Source organism: Panthera onca, chromosome D3 (genome assembly GCF_046562875.1).
Source record: "Panthera onca isolate mPanOnc1 chromosome D3, mPanOnc1 haplotype 2, whole genome shotgun sequence".
Taxonomy (NCBI): domain Eukaryota; kingdom Metazoa; phylum Chordata; class Mammalia; order Carnivora; family Felidae; genus Panthera; species Panthera onca.
In genome coordinates, this window is record NC_138350.1 from 49391636 (window position 1) to 49409430 (window position 17795).

The 17795-nt window shown below is 38.8% G+C and overlaps 1 protein-coding gene across 2 annotated transcripts in view; it reads right to left on the reverse strand.

Moving 5' to 3' along the window:
* CDH2 (cadherin 2) overlaps nucleotides 1-17795 on the reverse strand; it is a 215050-nt gene that overhangs the window by 31082 nt on the left and 166173 nt on the right. For both annotated transcript variants that reach the window (XM_060613504.3, XM_060613505.3), the window contains exons 8-14: nucleotides 13072-13209; nucleotides 12211-12396; nucleotides 9520-9773; nucleotides 8056-8198; nucleotides 4648-4881; nucleotides 4122-4355; nucleotides 1537-1676 (exon numbers count right to left, since the gene is read on the reverse strand). In XM_060613504.3, coding sequence (XP_060469487.1) covers nucleotides 1537-1676; nucleotides 4122-4355; nucleotides 4648-4881; nucleotides 8056-8198; nucleotides 9520-9773; nucleotides 12211-12396; nucleotides 13072-13209 — 1329 coding nt within the window. The remainder of the gene's footprint in view (nucleotides 1-1536; nucleotides 1677-4121; nucleotides 4356-4647; nucleotides 4882-8055; nucleotides 8199-9519; nucleotides 9774-12210; nucleotides 12397-13071; nucleotides 13210-17795) is intronic.

Genomic DNA, 17795 nt, shown 5'->3' on the forward strand with positions numbered 1-17795 from the left:
TTGTAAAACAAAAAGTGATACATCATTTCCTCAAATGAGTAGAGAAGAGAAAATATGTTCACGAAAATTTGCTTTTATTCAAGTTAACAGTCGTATCACAAATGTCTACATATGTATTTAAGACAAAGTAGATTTGAATTTACTGATAATGATCCAAGACCCAAGAATTCTGGTTCTTATTTATTCATTTATTTATTTTTATTAAAAACATTTTTTTTAACGTTTATTCATTTTTGAGAGACAGAACAGACCGTGAGCGGGGGAGGGGCAGAGAGAGGGAGACACAGAATCCAAAGCAGGCTCCAGGCTCTGGGCTGTCAGCACAGAGCCTGACATGGAGCTCGAACTCATGGACCACAAGATGATGACCCAAGCTGAAGTCGGATGCTCAACCGATTGAGCCACCCAGGTGCCCCTCTGGGCTCCTTTTTTGACCACAGCCCCAGAGTTTGCATTTGTACAAGGAAATAACCTAATTAACAAAGTATCTTAAAAAAAAATGCTTGTCATGGTGATGTCTTGTGGATTACATTAGTATCTTCCAGCTAATTGCAAGAGGAGCTATATCAGAGCAGTTAGTTTAGGTTGTGACATCAGACAGACCTGGATTCAAATCCTGTATCTATCACTTCTTACTTGTTTTTGAGAGTCCCATCACCTTTAGCTCTGTTTTCTATCACAAAAGTAGAGACTTTCATAGAACAGTATCACAAGTTTCAAAGATTTAAGAGATAATAGCATATAATGTACTTGGTAGAATGCCTGGTATGTGCAGGCATTCTAAGTGTTAGCTGGGATAATACCTAAAATCTGCACATAAAGATCTTTGTGTTTCCCCTTCTGGTCACTCTCAACTCTGAATGCATATACGGTGCCCCATGTACACAGTGATACAGAAGCTCATGCTATTTTATAGCCAGATGGGAACTTCAACATTTGTTGAGCAACTACTATGAGCCAGGCATCATGAAAGACACTACAGATACAAAGATGAACTAGAAATTATTGTCTCTAATTTCAAATACTTCTCAAGAATGTAAGACTCTTGAGGGCAAATATTTGCTGACTTTTCCCACTTCCATATCCCCAGTGACCAAAATAGTGTCCGGAATATTGAACTTGCTTGGTAAATATTTGTAGAATGAATTATCTAGTGCTTGTCTTGTGTATATAGTAGATGTAAATCCCATTGTAGAAGCCACTTTTACTTCTATTTTGGGTATCCAATGAAGGGGACATATAAAGAGACACATTTTTATTAGCATTATTTTAACTGAAGCTGGGTTTAAGTCCTAGCTCCTTGAAACAATGTTAGTGATTTTCTTACAAAATAAATACAGTGACATCTGGCACTTTGAAAAAAAAAATTCAAGAAATGTGAAGGACACCTAGGGAAGAATTCCCACCAAGTATTTGATAATGTGATAAGCAAAGGAACCTTGATACCATTTTCTTACTGCACATATTAACATCTGTTCTACCACTGAGATTATAGGATCACAAAATTCCATTTTAAAGGTTTAAAATATAGCTCACCTGATCTTCTTCTCCTCCACCTTCTTCATCATATTTTAAAATATTATCTCTTACATCATCTTCTGGATCAATTAAAAGTTGCTTGGCCTGGCGCTCTTTATCCCGGCGTTTCATCCATACCACAAACATCAGAACGAGGACTAGGTGGAAAAAGAGTAAAAAACAGCATAATGTCATAGCTTTTAAAACATGACCTTTCTCATCATAGCCTTTAATACCACTAACACACTTATATGGGTCAAAAGCTTGTAATGCAGCTTCCTCTCTCTTATCTCTTTCTGGCCTCCCGTGAAGAGACAGAAGACAAAGCAGGGTTCAAGCACTGGGTATTGAGTGTGAAACCCTGGGTTCCAGAACCTGGTGTCCTTTGAACTCACTGGCGAAATGTCCATCCTCAATATTATCATTTACAGATGGGGATGAGAACCATTTCCATCTCTCCCTTCTGCTTGCTGGAGGATAGGATACTCCTAATATAAGGGCTTGTAAATTCTAAACCAACAAACAATAGAAAGTTAAATTGTTACTTGTTAACTGCTATTTCACTGAGGTTGCTCGGGCCATCATTATACCCTCGGAAATCAGAGGGAACAGTACTCCCCAAGGAAGGTAAGTGCTTGCCAGGATGACTTGGGGGGTAAATCGGAACTGGATCGCCAATTGGATCTTGAGGATTTTGGGCTCCCAAAGGCTGTGCTTTTCTACTACACCATTCTGCATTCCCGCTCCTATTAAACTGCACATTTCAGGTTAAGAAGCCGACGGGATTCGTTGGTGCACTGAAGTAACATCAGGCTTTCAGGCTTTACATTTTTGTGCCAGATCTGGCACCATGAATCTTCCAGAGGGTTGACGTTAAAATCAGCACCAATTCATTTTCCTTCAAAATGCTAGTCACCCCTTATGCCAAAGTCCGTCATGTCGAAGTCTTTCCTGATAAGGTTGGCATATATGCCACATTTTAGTTCAAATTGAAACATGTCCCTAAGTGCACATCGAAGAGCGCATTCTCTCTAAAATCTGAGGATATCAGTTTACATCCTGAAGCAAGAGATTTAATGACTCCTATTTGAGCACATTTTTATTATTGGCCATAAAAGTAAATATCCTCCTTTTAAAGCCAGATACATGATCTCATTTGCCATTGTTCCAGGGCTAAATCTAGCAAGTGGATTATTAGTACAGCAATGCAGGTTTCAAATTATAGTCAAAGTAGTCTCCACACAGGAAGTAAAAAATGCTCAGGCTTCTATGGTAATTGCTTAGAATAAAGGGACAGAATTCTAAATTACCAGAACACTTGTAAATGGAGAAAACATAAAAGAAATGGCCAACATTTTCAAGAAAGTGATTGGTGTGTAGCATGATCACACAATAAACTAAGTCCTACTGCTATTTAACAATAAAACACAGGGCCAGGCAATTTATCCTTTTAACCTGCATGCTTAGAAGGGGCTCCTAAAGGACTTTCCAGTGGTTAATTTCTTGCATTCCATTGAACCAAAGATTGCAAAGTATCTGAAAAAGGAGCAGTTCCTTAATCTAGACTTGCTCTAAAGACAGACAATTTATTGAGCTGTGTAATCATTTCTATTATCAAATGTGCTGTATGAAGTATAATCTCTCACTATTTTACATAGCCCTTCAGAAACAAATACCTTGATCCCTGCATGACTGGAGTTAGCTGCTGACTGCGCTTTATGCAAAGGAAAGCCAAGGAGAGCAATATACTTATTTTCCTAAATCATCAACTCCGTGTCATAAATTCATACTCAAATCATGAGTGCTCAAACTTAGCTAAGATGGTTTAACATTTTCCTATGAAAAGAGTTTGCTACAGCTCACCAAGCCATCAGTGCCAGAGAACAGCAACGGGGCATGAGAGGGGTGCACTGGCTGGGTTTGCTGCAAACATGTAAGTGCTTGAAACAGTGCTCAGGGTTTTTCTCCCTCGGAAGTGGACCTGACTGCCCCACATACAACTTGGCAAGAAAGTGCTCTTGGTTGAAGAGAGTGGTTAGATTGTTTTGAAAGGTAAACAGCAAAAAGTTACTTTGCAAAACATCTAGGGTGGGAAAAGAATTTAAAACCCAAGAGACACGGGCACCTGAGTGGCTCAGTCAGTTAGGCAGCCGACTCTTTGATTTCCGCTCAGCTCATGAGCTCAAGGTTCAGGGGTTCGAGCTCTGCATCGGGCTGTGAGCGCAGAGCCCGCTTGGGAGTCTCTCTCTCCGTCTTTTTGCTGCCCTTCTCCTGCTCTCTCCCTTTTTCTCTCTCTCAAAATAAATAAAAAACATTAAAAAAAATAAAATCCTGGGGCGTCTGGGTGGCTCAGTCAGTTGAGCATCTGACTTCGGCTCAGGTCATGATCTCACGGTTCGTGGGTTCGAGCCCCGCATCGGGCTCTGTGCTGAACCCTTGTTCAGAGCCTGGAGCTTGCTTCAGATTCTGTGTCTCCTCCTGTCTCTGCCCCTCCCCAGCTCGTGCTCTGTCTCACTCCGTCTCTCAAAAATAAACGTAAAAAAAAAAAAACCAAATTAAAAAAAATAATAAAATAAAATCCAAGAGACAATACAACTACTTACTGAGCAGGATGATGATGCAAAGGAGGATGGCGATAATGGCTCCTGTGCCAAGCCCTGCACCCACAATTCTGTCCACATCGGTGCAGTCCCCATTGGAGTCACACTGGCAGACCTTCACGCGAAGGATGGATATATTTGACTTGGGAGGATTACCCGAATCTGTGATTATGATTGGAACTTCATATATCCCAGCTTCCAGAAATTTTATCTTCAAATTAAGTTGAGCAAAATCACCTACACGAAAAAAGGGAAAAAAAAGTTGGTAGTTAATACATAATACGATAAAAATACGCAGAATATTCGAGAACTGCATTTACTACGTAACAGCATATAGTGAGCAATACAACTATGCTGCATTATGAAGGTTTTTTTAAAGCTGTGGAAGCTTTTAATATCTTATTTAACTTTAAGTAGCTTTTAAAATATATTTAATGAGAAGATTATAAGGCACCTAAAATTAACTTTTCATATCAGGCTTCAAAACCTCTCAACTGCACATACAGTCAAATAATTAACCTGTTCTTACCATTAAGCCGAGTGATGGTCCAATTTCTCTTAATAGTCACTGGAGACAAAGGAAGATCAAAAGCAAATGGTCCAGCATTTGGATCGATGTCATAATCAAGTGCTGTGATGTTAATTGAATTGGGGTCTGGAGTTTCGCAAGTCTCTGCCTCTTGAGGTAACACTTGAGGGGCATTGTCATTAATATCAAGTAAATAGATCTGCAGGGTTCCCGTTCCGCTCATAGGGGGGATTCCTTAAAAGGAGAAAAATCACAAACCAATACTGAGCAATTCTTTCCCACGAGTCTCCATTACGGTGGAATCCTCCAAGTTTCTAGCCTGCTTGCCCTTACTGTTGTATAACCTTGGAAAAATCTAGTAGCCACAGCCTCTGGCACACTGTTTTTCCAACAAGGCCACTTCTTGCTTCCTTCCTAGCATGACCCGGAGCTGCCACTGTTGGGGTGCAGGACTGAGCCCTGTGACAATGCATGGCACCCCTGCAGAGTGTGCTTCTACACCTGCCCTGCTGTCGCTGTCCGTTAACTCTGGGCCTTTTGTCTACCACGCTCCTCTAGGCGCTGTGGGGAACACAAGAGAAGCAGAACATGGGGCTCATGATCTTTTGGACCCTACTCTTGATGGAGGACTAAGACATACGCATGAAAGAGCATGAGATTTCCTTTAAAGCTTCAACACAGCCATGAAATATTTAATCTACAGGAAACACAGACCCACAGACCTCATCTCAGGAAGAAATGCCATGGAGAAGAGAAATGGTACTACCTGCCTGACCAAGTGTTAGGCTGTTTTATATACATTATTTCATTGTAATCCTATGAAGTACATTTGAATGGATTGGGAACCCAAGACTGTGTCAACTGCTCATGGTCACACACTCCTGTAAGGGCTGCGGTTGCTCCTAAAGATGGGTCTGCCTGACCCTAAACCCACCCTAAAGATTTCTCTACTACGTTTTGTGATAATTTAGACTCTGTGAGATTATACATATTTATGATGTTATATTATTATATATAGTGACATAATTATTGCATTTAGTGTAATTACATAATAGACATTAAATATAGTAAAATAGAAATATAAAAAAATGTTAAGATTATAATTCAGACACCCAGAGGTTTAAGTGACCCAGCCAAGAACATGCAATTAGGAAGGTGCACACATACATGCTGAGGAAGAGGCAAGGAGAAATCTCTATGGACCTGTCTGAGGCTATAGATGGTGCTGAAAGCAGAGAGAACAGAGGTGGGGGGACACGGGGGCTGCGGACAATATTCTAATAATGACCATAGCACCAGGAGCTCTGGGATACTCCACAGTTTGAAGACCTTTCACACTCATTCTCACGTGTACTATTATTTGACTCTCATAACAACTTTATAGAATAGGCAAGACGCAAAAACAACTTCTCAGTAATGAAACCAAGGCACAGAGAGTATAAAACCTTGCCCAGTCATTAAGGAGTGGACCTGGGGCTCCACATCCAGCCTTGATTTAGAGTCAAGTGCATTTGCAAAGCATCAGAACTACACAGAGATGCAACCAACTACTTCTCTCGCATCCCAAACACCCTTTCAATTAGAAAAAATCCACCTTGGTGAATGACAAATCTTGTTGTAACTCACAACTAACATTCATACATATAATTTTATAGCCCTTTAAATCTCAACATAATAGTGCAAGATATATCGCTTTAAGTTCCCTCATGGAGGGAAGCTACCCCTTACGTGCAGTGAGACCATAAAACAGACACTAAGGCCAAGCTCTGATGTGCAGTGGCAAAAGCTGTCCCTACTACGTTTCAACTCTAAATATGTGAACAGTGGGTCTGATATTAGAAACGATAAGAAATATTGCTTTGAGCTTGTCACCATGTGGATTTGTGATAGATACCAATCTCATTGAATCTTATTATGTAAGATCCAGAATGGTCCATCAAAACTGTTCTTATCAGAAGTGTTGATGGGTAACATTTTTCAAACTGTGCTTCTTGACCACCAAATTGAAGCCTTCTAGTTTTATGAGATGCTCGCATTCACAGTATAGCACACATATTTTAAATGATTTTAAAATATGGTTATGATTCAGTTTTAAAACTATTAACATGTAACGGAAATATTTACTTGAGTGTTTATGTCAGGCAGTTTTATTTTTTATTATTATTATCTTTTATGAATATAATTTATTGTCAGATTGGCTTACATACAACATCCAGTGCTCATCCCAACAAGGTCAGGCACTGTTTTAAAGACTTTACGGGTACAAGCCACTTTATATTCTTCCATACACTAGTAGGAGTTAGATGCTGCTACCATTATCCCTATTTAAGAGAAAAAGGAGGGATACCTGGGTGGCTCAATTGGTTAGGCATCTGACTCTTGATTTTGGCTCAGGTCATGATCTCACAGTTCGTGGGATCAAGCCCCACATTGGGCTCTGTGCTAACAGCTGGGATTCTCTTTGCCTCTCTCGATGCCCCTCCCCTGCATAGAGTGCATGTGCTCTCTCTCTCAATAAATAAATAAATAAATAAATAAATAAACTTAAAAAATAAAAAAAAAAGAGAAAAAGGAAATTGAATATATTTAAAATCTTATTGCTAATCCCAAAGTTAGAAAGTGGTAGACCTGGAGTCTGGATTCAGGTAGCCAGGCAGACTCTCAGAGCTTGCACTCTTAAACACATGTCATATTGAGAGCTAACAAAGCAAAACAAATCCATCACCAGATTTATGTAAGCCATTTTTGTCTTATATAACTAAAAAAATAAAGAAGAAGAAGACGATGAAGAAGAAGAAGAAGAAGGCAGCTATCTATTAATTTCAATCATTTAGAATCCAGCAGAAACCCAGAAAGGGGAAAAAAAAAAGGTGCTAGACTATATGTTCCAAAATGAACACACAAAAACGTGTTGTACTCACTTATTTCAATTTGTGCATGAAATTAAGAGTTTCCTACGCCAAGGCAGACGAGAGGCAGAGAATTACAAAGAGAATTACAAAGAGGCTAGAGACAGGCCAACTGATGTCGGCAAACAGACTGACCATAAGAAGCGTAAAAAGATCACCTCAAAAAAAAACAATGCCATGGAGGCATTGAGGCTACCCTCAACTTGTAGCAACGAGGCATCATTGTATAGCAGGGCAGAAGAAATACAAACATTTGTCATCACAGTACTAGGCACTATGCAAGACATATCGATGTTGGGAACATTCATTACAGAAGACAAGGAATATGTGAGAAAACCCAGTGGAAACAAAAAATAGAAGTAGGGGCCTTAGCTTAAAAAAGGTCAGTTTTCTAGACAATCGGGTTTCATAGAAAAGCTCGTTTCCTGATGATGCATTCATGATGAGGCACTATTTAACAACATACAGGGTAATACAATGACCATGTTTAATTACGTACCATTGTCAGAAGCAAGGAAAGTGGCATTATATATATTATTTTTCACGTTTGGTGATTCTCTGTCCAAAACAGCAATTGTTGTTATTTGTCCATTCACAGGATCTATTTTTAGCCAATTGGCAGGATCAGATAATTTTGTGTATCTACAAAAGGAAAGCTTTAGTAAGTAAATATTTTAATATACGTAAGAAATAATGCCTATTTTACAGGTTTAATTCCAAATGTCGACCAGCCCATTAATTTGCGTTTTTGTAGATATTGGTTGAAAATACAGCTTTAGCATGGAAAAGTATTTCTGTTGCAGTGGTTAAACTCTTGTCTCTTGTCTAGTTTAATGGATAACAATGATCCCAATAAAATAGTTCAACTATACCTTCTAATTAAACAGTAGCCCTAAAGTATAGGACTTAAGAGACATTATAAATAGAAGTTGAATTTTCTATCATGGAACACACCCAAAACACCAAATCATCACGGTGTTGATGAGGTCATAGTGGGGACACGCCTACATTCCTATCCCCATCATGACCTTCCCCACGGGGCCAAACTGTAGTCAGAACTACACTCTTCAGAAAAGTCCCACCATCTGAGTCTATATAAAGTAGATTTATATGTATCAGTAGGTTTATCAACTTAAACTCCTTTTTTATTCTGGGTGGAGAGTAAGATTTTCAAGCTCAGATAACCAATATCCAGATTGGAAAAAATATCCTGCGTGTTGAAAGGTAAAAAGTTGTAGGAGTTCAATACACCTATTATTAATTAGCTATTTCTCTATCTTGATGTCAATGTATAGAGAAATGTGGAAGATATGCAATTATCTGTTAGCAGCAGTTCTGAAAGAAGTTAAATAAAATATGAGCTAATTAAAAAAATTATCATCACCAGCAATGGATAATAGTCATGTGGGCTGTGCTCTGCCAACGACCTACTCCCTCATCAGGAAGGATAAATTAGATTGTGCTGAGGTTGGAAATCTTTACAGATATGTTTTATAAGTCCTATAACTACCGTACAGGTAAGAGGCAAAAATAATTAGCTCTTATATCTTGTTTTTGGCATGGGTTTTCTTTTTTTTCTGACGTATGCGGAAGGGATAAATGTTACAGCTTCTGAGAGTCCCCTGTTTACTCACAGTGAAAACTTTTTGCAGTATTTGGTACAATAGCACAGGCTAAATGATTATGAAATATACAAAGATAAAAGGGGGTGGACAAAAAAAAGAGGCAGAGAACATTTTTTTCTCCAAATAATTACATGAGTAGATCTATTCTTCTATTTCCTATCTAATATACTCATTGATCTATTTACTGAGAGGAAGCTTCATCAAGGAATTAAAAAAAAATTTTGTAATAAGTAGTTTGGGTTCCAGTTCAAATATTTTATTCAAATGGTAAGTAAATTTTGTGCACAGCATACAACATAAAGTAAATTTTTAAGAATGCCACAAATAGCATTTGATACCTAATATTTTGCTGCATATATCGATCAGGATCCTGAGCAGTAAATGTTGTTAACATGGTACCAGCATGAAGGCCTTCTTCTTGGCGAATGATCTTGGGATTTGGGGCAAAATAAGGGTTTTCATTCACATCAATAACTGTGACAGACACGGTTGCAGTTGACTGAGGTGGGTGCTGAATACCCTTGGCTAATGGCACTTGATTTTCAGCAGCAACAGTAAGGACAAACATCCTATTTGTTTCAAAGTCAATTGGCTGGGGGAAAAAAAAAAGGAAACCATATTTTTGCAGGAAATAAGAATATTTGCATTCTGCAGTTTATTCTTCTTTAAGACTCCATTTCTAAAACATTAATTTTTCATTCACAACGCCATAGGTTCGTCTCAAATTTCTGGAAAACACGCATTAGCATGGTCAATGATTAAAATATTTATCACGATTGAGCATGTTTATATAAGATATTTATAAATCTTGGGTACTTCAAAGATTTATGTTCACAAAATAATGCATATTACTACTGCACTGATTGCATTTATTCAACTACATCTAAAAACTTGATTATTCTTAACAGCAGCACCGTGAATCAAAAATACTAAATAATCTGAGGTCAAGTGAGAACCCAATGGTCTAGATTATATTCTCAAACATTGGTATCAAGGTCATGTCTCATCCAAGAAAGCTTTTATATCTGTGATGAAGTACAAAGAACCAAAACCAAAATCAGAAACCATTAAAATCCTATTTTTTCATAAAGCAAAAACTTAATTCTATTTAAACATATCATTCATAATTTGAAACATTTTAAAGTACAGACATGTATACACACACTTATGAAAAATAATAGTGTTTGTATGTGGAAGGGCTTTTCTCTTGTTTTTGTTTTTTCCTTACTTAGCAAACTAAAACTCTGGCTGTCTCCCAAAAGAATTTTAGGTGTTCTACTGGTCTGTAAAAATCTCAGCTCTAAGAACAACACTCTAGATGAAGGTAATGCACAAATAACCCATAATGTAAACATTAAGTTTCAAAGTTCCATTGAATCCTACTGTCAATAGAAGAGTTACCAGGAGTCAAGTGATCAGACTGGACTTTCATTTCACTCCTGACTTCCCTCGATCATCTTCTAGTGGAGGTGCAGATAAGTATTACCGTGTCATAAGAATTTGAAAAATGAGCTTAGAGAGCTCTCATGCCGTCATAGATGGTCTAAGAAGGATTAAGAGCTGAAGCTAATGAGAAAGCCACATTATTAGCACAAACGGCACCATTTCCTACCCTAGACCACTCCCTCAAGCCTTCAAACGCATAGTTTGTTTTCCTAGCACCCTAAAATCACCAATTCAACTTCCCATTGTCAATTATTTTAAACAAGACAGTGGAGAAGCCAGAAAGTAAGACAGAATTCTTTCGAGTGGTTTCATTTGCTGCATGAGAAGTCTATGACCTAACATTTTCATGCAGAGTTCTGTCCTTCAATGCATATAAAGTGTATTTATCCCTCAGAATGGTATGACTTAGGTACTATTATCTTCCCTGCTTTCTGTATGAAGAACCTGAGGCTTAGCGAGGTTCAACAACTTGCCATGCTCACACCACTACCAAAAGCAGACCTGGGATTCGAACACATGGCCCAGCTCTGGGGTGTTCAGAGAAATTTCCAATGCCCACCTCCTGGGGGGAAACTCCCCTTCTACTCACTCATAAATTCTAGGCAACTGACACCTTGGTGCACCTACACAAGGCCCACATCTGGGTTCACTTAACAGAGTTGGGATGAGAGACAAGGGAACAGATCTCTTCACTGGGGGCTTGAAGGAAGAGATGTTCACTTTAAAGGCCTTTTACATTACAGCTATGCATTACACTTGCAGTCAACAGCCCCTTCCTTCCAGCACTCAGGGTGTTTTGTTTTTGACAATTAAAGATCAGAAGAACTAATTTCTTTAAGTCTTGAATATAGCATTTAAAAACAGCAGTGCAAATTCACAACGTTTTTGCAATGTAGGCTCTCTTTCTGCCTAGACAACCCATTTTAATTTTGTGATATTTTCTGGTTTGTTCTCTGAGCCAGTGCTCCAAGGGGAACTTGAGAATAATAGGCATGGGGCCTCTTTCCTAATAGCTATCAACTGGTGATCAATTAATACTTGAGGATGTGCTACATCACTAACATATCTAAGCGCACTCCGTTAACACTGTGGAGGGCAGTCCCATCTTCAGAATGTTAAAACTGGCCCCAAATGATTTAAACGCAATCATATTCTAGAGACAATGTGAGAACAGTTATGTTGATCTCAACCCAGCCTCAACAGAAACTACAAAATAAATGTGGGGTGTTTGAGTGGCTCAGTCAGTTAAGTGTCCAACTCTTGATTTCAGCTCAGGTCATGATCTCACAGTTCATGAGTTCGAGCCCCACGTCGGACTCTGTGCTGACAGCTCAGAGCCTGGAGCCTGATTTGGATTCTGTGTCTTCCCCTCTTTCTGTCCTTCCTCTGCTCATTCTCTGTCTCTCCTTCTCTCTCAAAGATAAATAAATATTAAAAATTAAAAAAAAAATAACAAATGTGATTCCCCAAAATATGTTAATTCCAGGTTTGAAGATGTTTGAAAGAAGAAAAAAAAACAACCCTAAGAGTAAATAATAAACTATGGACCTGTCAGAGAGATCAGTGACCCAAGTAGCACTTACTTTGGCGACAGTGACTAAGCCGTCATTGCTGTTCGGGTCTGTCTGAATGGCAAATCGCCCTGTAGGATCCCCGCCGCTGATTCTGTACATGGCATTCCAGGCCGGCGTATGGGGCTGATCCTTATCAGTCACAGTTAGATTAGCTACTATGACATCTACCCTGTTTTCAGGGACCTCGCCATAGAACTACAAGAAAAACAAACCTCAGTTAGACGAGCGATGCGGACCGGTGAAGGACAGCGTGTCTTGATGACCCTGCTGCCCTGATTTTACTGCCCCATTAAAGCTTTATTACCCACAGTCAACAAGGAAATCAGTAATGCAGGTAATCACAGCATTTATGTTTGACTTTAAAAATACTATAACTTTTCTCAGCAGACAAAATTTCTTCCAAATCATGTTATAGTTTCATTAATATTAAAATTAGTGTCCATTTGTGAGTCCCTGGGTGATTCATGTAGGGTTGGAGAAAAGGATTTGTCTGAGGGAAATCATTTTACTCAAGAGATAGTGTCTGTATGCTGCCAAAGTTGTATAAATCAGTCCGGTAATATCCATTCAGTTTCATGTACCTCAAAGTATTTGTAAATATTTTGTTATTACAGCACAAAGTATTTTTAGGCCATTTCTTCCGGGTAGCATGTTTTAACAACTTCATCAGTGGATTTGGAGACTAGGAAGGAACAAATCACTCAGGTGCCTCATTTAAAAGCCCTGGTGACAGAAAACGTCTGAGCGAGTGGTCAATTTATAATTAGGCTGAGCAAGTCACACCTCTATTTAACGCATTTATAATTCATGACAAAACTTTTCAGTAATGGACCACAGACCTAAGTTCTGTGAATGACAGTCTGTACTTACTGTCATAGCAGTAAACTCTGGAGGATTGTCATTAACATCTGTCACCGTGATGACAGCCGTAGCTGTGTTTGAAAGGCCGTATGTGGGATTGCCTTCCATGTCTGTAGCTTGAATTATTAACGTATACTGTTGCACTTTCTAAAAAGACAAAAAGATAACACCTTAAATGAAACTAATTCCTCAAGAAGACATAGCAATTGTTTTGTAAATGGCTCTTTATTACACACACGGAAAGCACAGCATCATTCATTCTGATTAGCATTACTTGAAATTTCCCATAGCGTTGACTTTAACTTGAGAAGCACAGGTCTGGTTCTTGTCTAGAAAGATGTGACGTATATTTTCACCTCTATTTGTGGAAAAGATAAAAGATGCATTGCAGATGTGTGAATTCACAGAGAAGCTGAAACTTCCACTTGGTCTCAACCTTCCCCTCTTCGGAACTTTGCAACATTGCGATCAAGCGTTCCAGTCATTTGGTTTGTTTACCTTCTCATATGTTAGTTTCTACCCAGTTTAGGATAATGAAAAATCTTGAAAGTGTGTAAGTACATATATACATACACATACATACATATATACACCCACACACGCACACACGTATATACATATATTTTATTTTACAGGGTATACATATGCTTTCTTTTAATATATTCTCATATATGTTCTCTCTATTTTAAAAGGCTTGATAGAATATTTTGTCCTACTCCCCATTAGCACATACTGTTCACAACTATATAGAAGAGATATATTCTTAAATTAAGTTAAAACGTAATTAAAGGGTTTATGTTTATGTCCTTAGTCGTAACTACAAAACACAGTGGTACTTAATAGTTGCATACTCAACAGATTGCCATTTCCGCCTAATACTCATTGTGCCCACATACCTATGATGGTATGCACATACATCTGCACGTACATGATTATTACCAAATAAATATCACTGCTTTCAAGTTCCTAATTGAACCTCTAAATGGGGAGCCAAATTAAGCTGCACTGTATCTAAGAGAATATCTTGAGACTGAGAAGTCTACAGCACTAGCTGACAAATATACTTTATATTAGGACAACCTAACCAAAATGATTCACTAAAGTCGTTTGAAATCTCTGTGGAAATTAAAACAGATAAAAAATATAGGTCGTTTCATACATGTTAAAACACTCTGAACAACAAAACTCACTTCTTCATACAAAAATAAACTGTCACTGCAAAGTACAGTTTTCCCTGATTCTAAATATAGCTAACATTATGAATGGCCATTCTTAAAGGATTTCTGGAGCTTGGCTAGAACAGACACAAATTGTAGCTTGTGATTTAGTTGTTAGTGGGAAGCACAAGGAAGAAGTGAGTAGGAGAAAAAGCCAAAGCCCACATATTTGATTTTTAAGTCTCTGTCCACCCAAATGCCAAATTCTAGCAGTTAATTATTTATTTGTCTTCCTAAAAAAGAAAATACCATACTTATTAAAATAAAAAACAAAAAACAGAGGCATAGTGATATTTGAACCATTTAAATTTTTCTTAACCCATAACACCTCACCATAATGTTTATGTAGGCTAAAATATTTCTCAATGATTTCCTTTCCCAATCAAGTGTCATTTCAGCTTAATCCTCTCATGGTTAGTGAGAGAATTTTGTAGGGCACTCAGTTCAGCTTCCCAGCTGAAAATCATGAAAATAAAAATTTGTTATGACTTTGAAATGCCATTTCTGTTAACTGCTATTTGCAGAAGCAGATGAGCATTAAAATTTTTTTTTTTATTTTGGTTTTGGTTAAAGAAGATAAAAATCTCACACAGATACTGTATGGAAATACAACTCTTTGTAATGTCTACTCTTTAAATTATAATGTCTACTTTAAAATTATATAAGCATAATATATACAATTTTCCACTGAGCTGAAATATTGGGATCAGTAGCTAAAACGTGAAATTTCCTACTGCTTCAAGTTCGTTTTAGAATCCTTAAGTTACAAAAGACCATTGTTGTTTCTAAAATACAATGTTTCTCCAAATAAATTCCAACTTGGTAAATGATAGAATCTCCACTTTCATACGCTCGGTTGGTAAAATGTTCTTACATTTAGTTAGGAAGACATGACAGCCTGTTTTAGACAACCAAACTATTTAGGGCTTCTTGACTAATTTAGTCCCTGGGCATCTGGTTCGGAATGACTGACATTTAGGTTTCAGAAGAACTTGACTTCCCATCCTTAATCCCACATCTGATTGAGGGGATTTTGCTTAAAAATGTTTCCTTACTTCCTGTTTCTAGATGGGTAAAATCTCAACTCACCTGCTCGCTATCTATCCATCCTTCTCTCCCTGTGACTCACCTATCTTACCAAAGCTTTATATCACCTTTTTATCCACTTACCCTACACCTTGAGCTGTTGGTATTTACATTCAGGTGCCTATTGTGACACTACGCCACTGCATCTGGCATTCCCCTCAGGCTAGAATTGTAGTTCTCAACCGAAGTAATTTTGTCTCCCCCCCACCCCCCCGCAAGGGGACATCTGGCCATTCCTGGGACATTTTTAGTTGCCACAATTGGGAAGTGCTACTGACTTCTAATGGATAGAGGTCAGGGAGGCTGCTAAACACCCTATGATACACAGGATAGGCCCCGCAGAAAAGATTTATCTGATCCAAAATATCAAGGGTGCCAACACTGAGAAACTCTGGGCTTGAATACCTTTCCCTTCGCCCTGAACCTGGAAAACACGAAGTGGAAAAGCCACCTTCGATGACTTCTGAAAGTCCTGGAGGCAGAGCTGTTGGCCGGTCCGGGACACACCACTAGCACTGTTTCCAGAATTATATGGCTTGCTATTGGTCCGTATGTCTGTCCTCCTGGCTGTGGACACACATACACGCCCCTCCTCAGGGGCCCTGCTTTGTCAACGTTTGTGTCACTGGCATACAGTCTAATGCCTGACACAGAGCAAGCAAGCGATAAATGCTTTTGACTTGGTGGTCAGATGAGTGAATGAATGAGAAACCCTCGACCTTGTATCACATTATAAAAATCATTCCAGGTTTGGAGAAAAACATCTTGTTTACATGGTAGCTATTATTTTTTTTTCCATTGAATCATATACTGGGAGTATAAACTAGCTCAGTTTCCCAAACTACAGTGATTCATACACCATCTTTCCAAGGCTGCCATATCCTCATATTTCTATATCATGAGTCACTTAACATTTATCTTGACATTCACTCCCTTTTAAAAAACTTAATTTATTATAAAAGTACTGTAAATGGAAAGCCAGCATCACCTGCCATAAATATAACTGTAAAAATAAACACAACAGGATCCTTGCACTCTGGCAGTCTCTACTCGATGGAGGAACATCTAAAGACTGTGGTCTCTAGTCTTCTCTAGAGGCTTCCCTACATTATCAACTGAAATCATTGTACCTGTGCACTTTTGAAACACTGAGCTGGAGAGATAGAAGTGAATGAGGAAGTGAGAGCATTCAGTCATTCAATCTGGCAGACATTTCATGAAGGTCTACTGGATGCCTGGTGATGTATTTCCTTGGAAAAGATAATGAACAAACCCAGAGATGGCCTTGATATCGTTAGGTGATGGAGGCAGATACTAATGGTTCACAGGAGCAGATATACAAAGCAACTGTAGTAAGAGTACGAAGAAGTGAATCAAGGGCATCTAAACCAGTCCAGTCCTCAAAGTCGGGAGGGAGTAGTGAATACAAGAGACATTTTGGAGGTAAAATGAGAGGAACCTGAGAACTGAACCTATCAGTGGCTGGATGGAGGGCACGGGAAGGCAAGTAGACCATGATTTGGGGAGACTGGGGACGTGGCCCTGCTCCCATGAAATAGGACCTTGATCAAGAATCGCAGGTTGAAGGAAATGACAGCTTGCTTTGGATGCACTGGGTTAGGGGATGGACTGTTAAGTAATAATGTCATGAGAACTTAGAGGAGAAGTACAGGTTTGTGGCCCTGTTCAACTTCTTAAATGCTAAGCCCCGGTTCCTTCATCTGTGAAATGGGGCTGATGGCACCATCTGCCTGGTGTGTCTGGAGTATAAAAATTTTGTTTTGAATGTTTATTGTATGCCGACATTGTTCTGAGGGCTTTGATGAGAAAAAAATAACATTTATTGAGATTGAGTATTAATTATGTGTCAGGCACACTGCTAAGCACTATGCATTATCTTATTCAGTCCTCACAGTAATCCCATAAGGCAGGTGGATTTTTTTTAAGCCTCATTTTCCAGATAAGGAAACCAAGGCTTAGGAAGGTGAGGAAGTTTGCCCACTGACACCCAGCCATAAGTAGCAGAGACAAGATTTGAACCCAGGTCTCTCGGGAGTCCAGAGTCTGTACCATTAATTGCTCCACTGTATTAGGACCTTCCAAGAAAATGCGAATATGTGCATGACATGGGTGCATCCAGGTAGTGTAGGCAGACAGAAAGCCATACTTCAAGATGAGGAAGAAGTGGGAGCTGAGCATGAATGTGGACTGTCCTTTCGAGGAGTATGGTGCTGAAACGAAGAAGAAAATCTTGGAACGTGAAGGTTCCTTCGGGGTTCCTGTTCAGGGTAAAGAGGAACACATCAGCCTCACAAAATATTGGGAGCAAGAAGGCAGATATATTGTCTATGTAACATAGTCTTTGCATATCTCAGGGAAGGCAGAGACTACGATGGGTGACCAGGGAGGGGTTGTGGACTGACTCTCAAA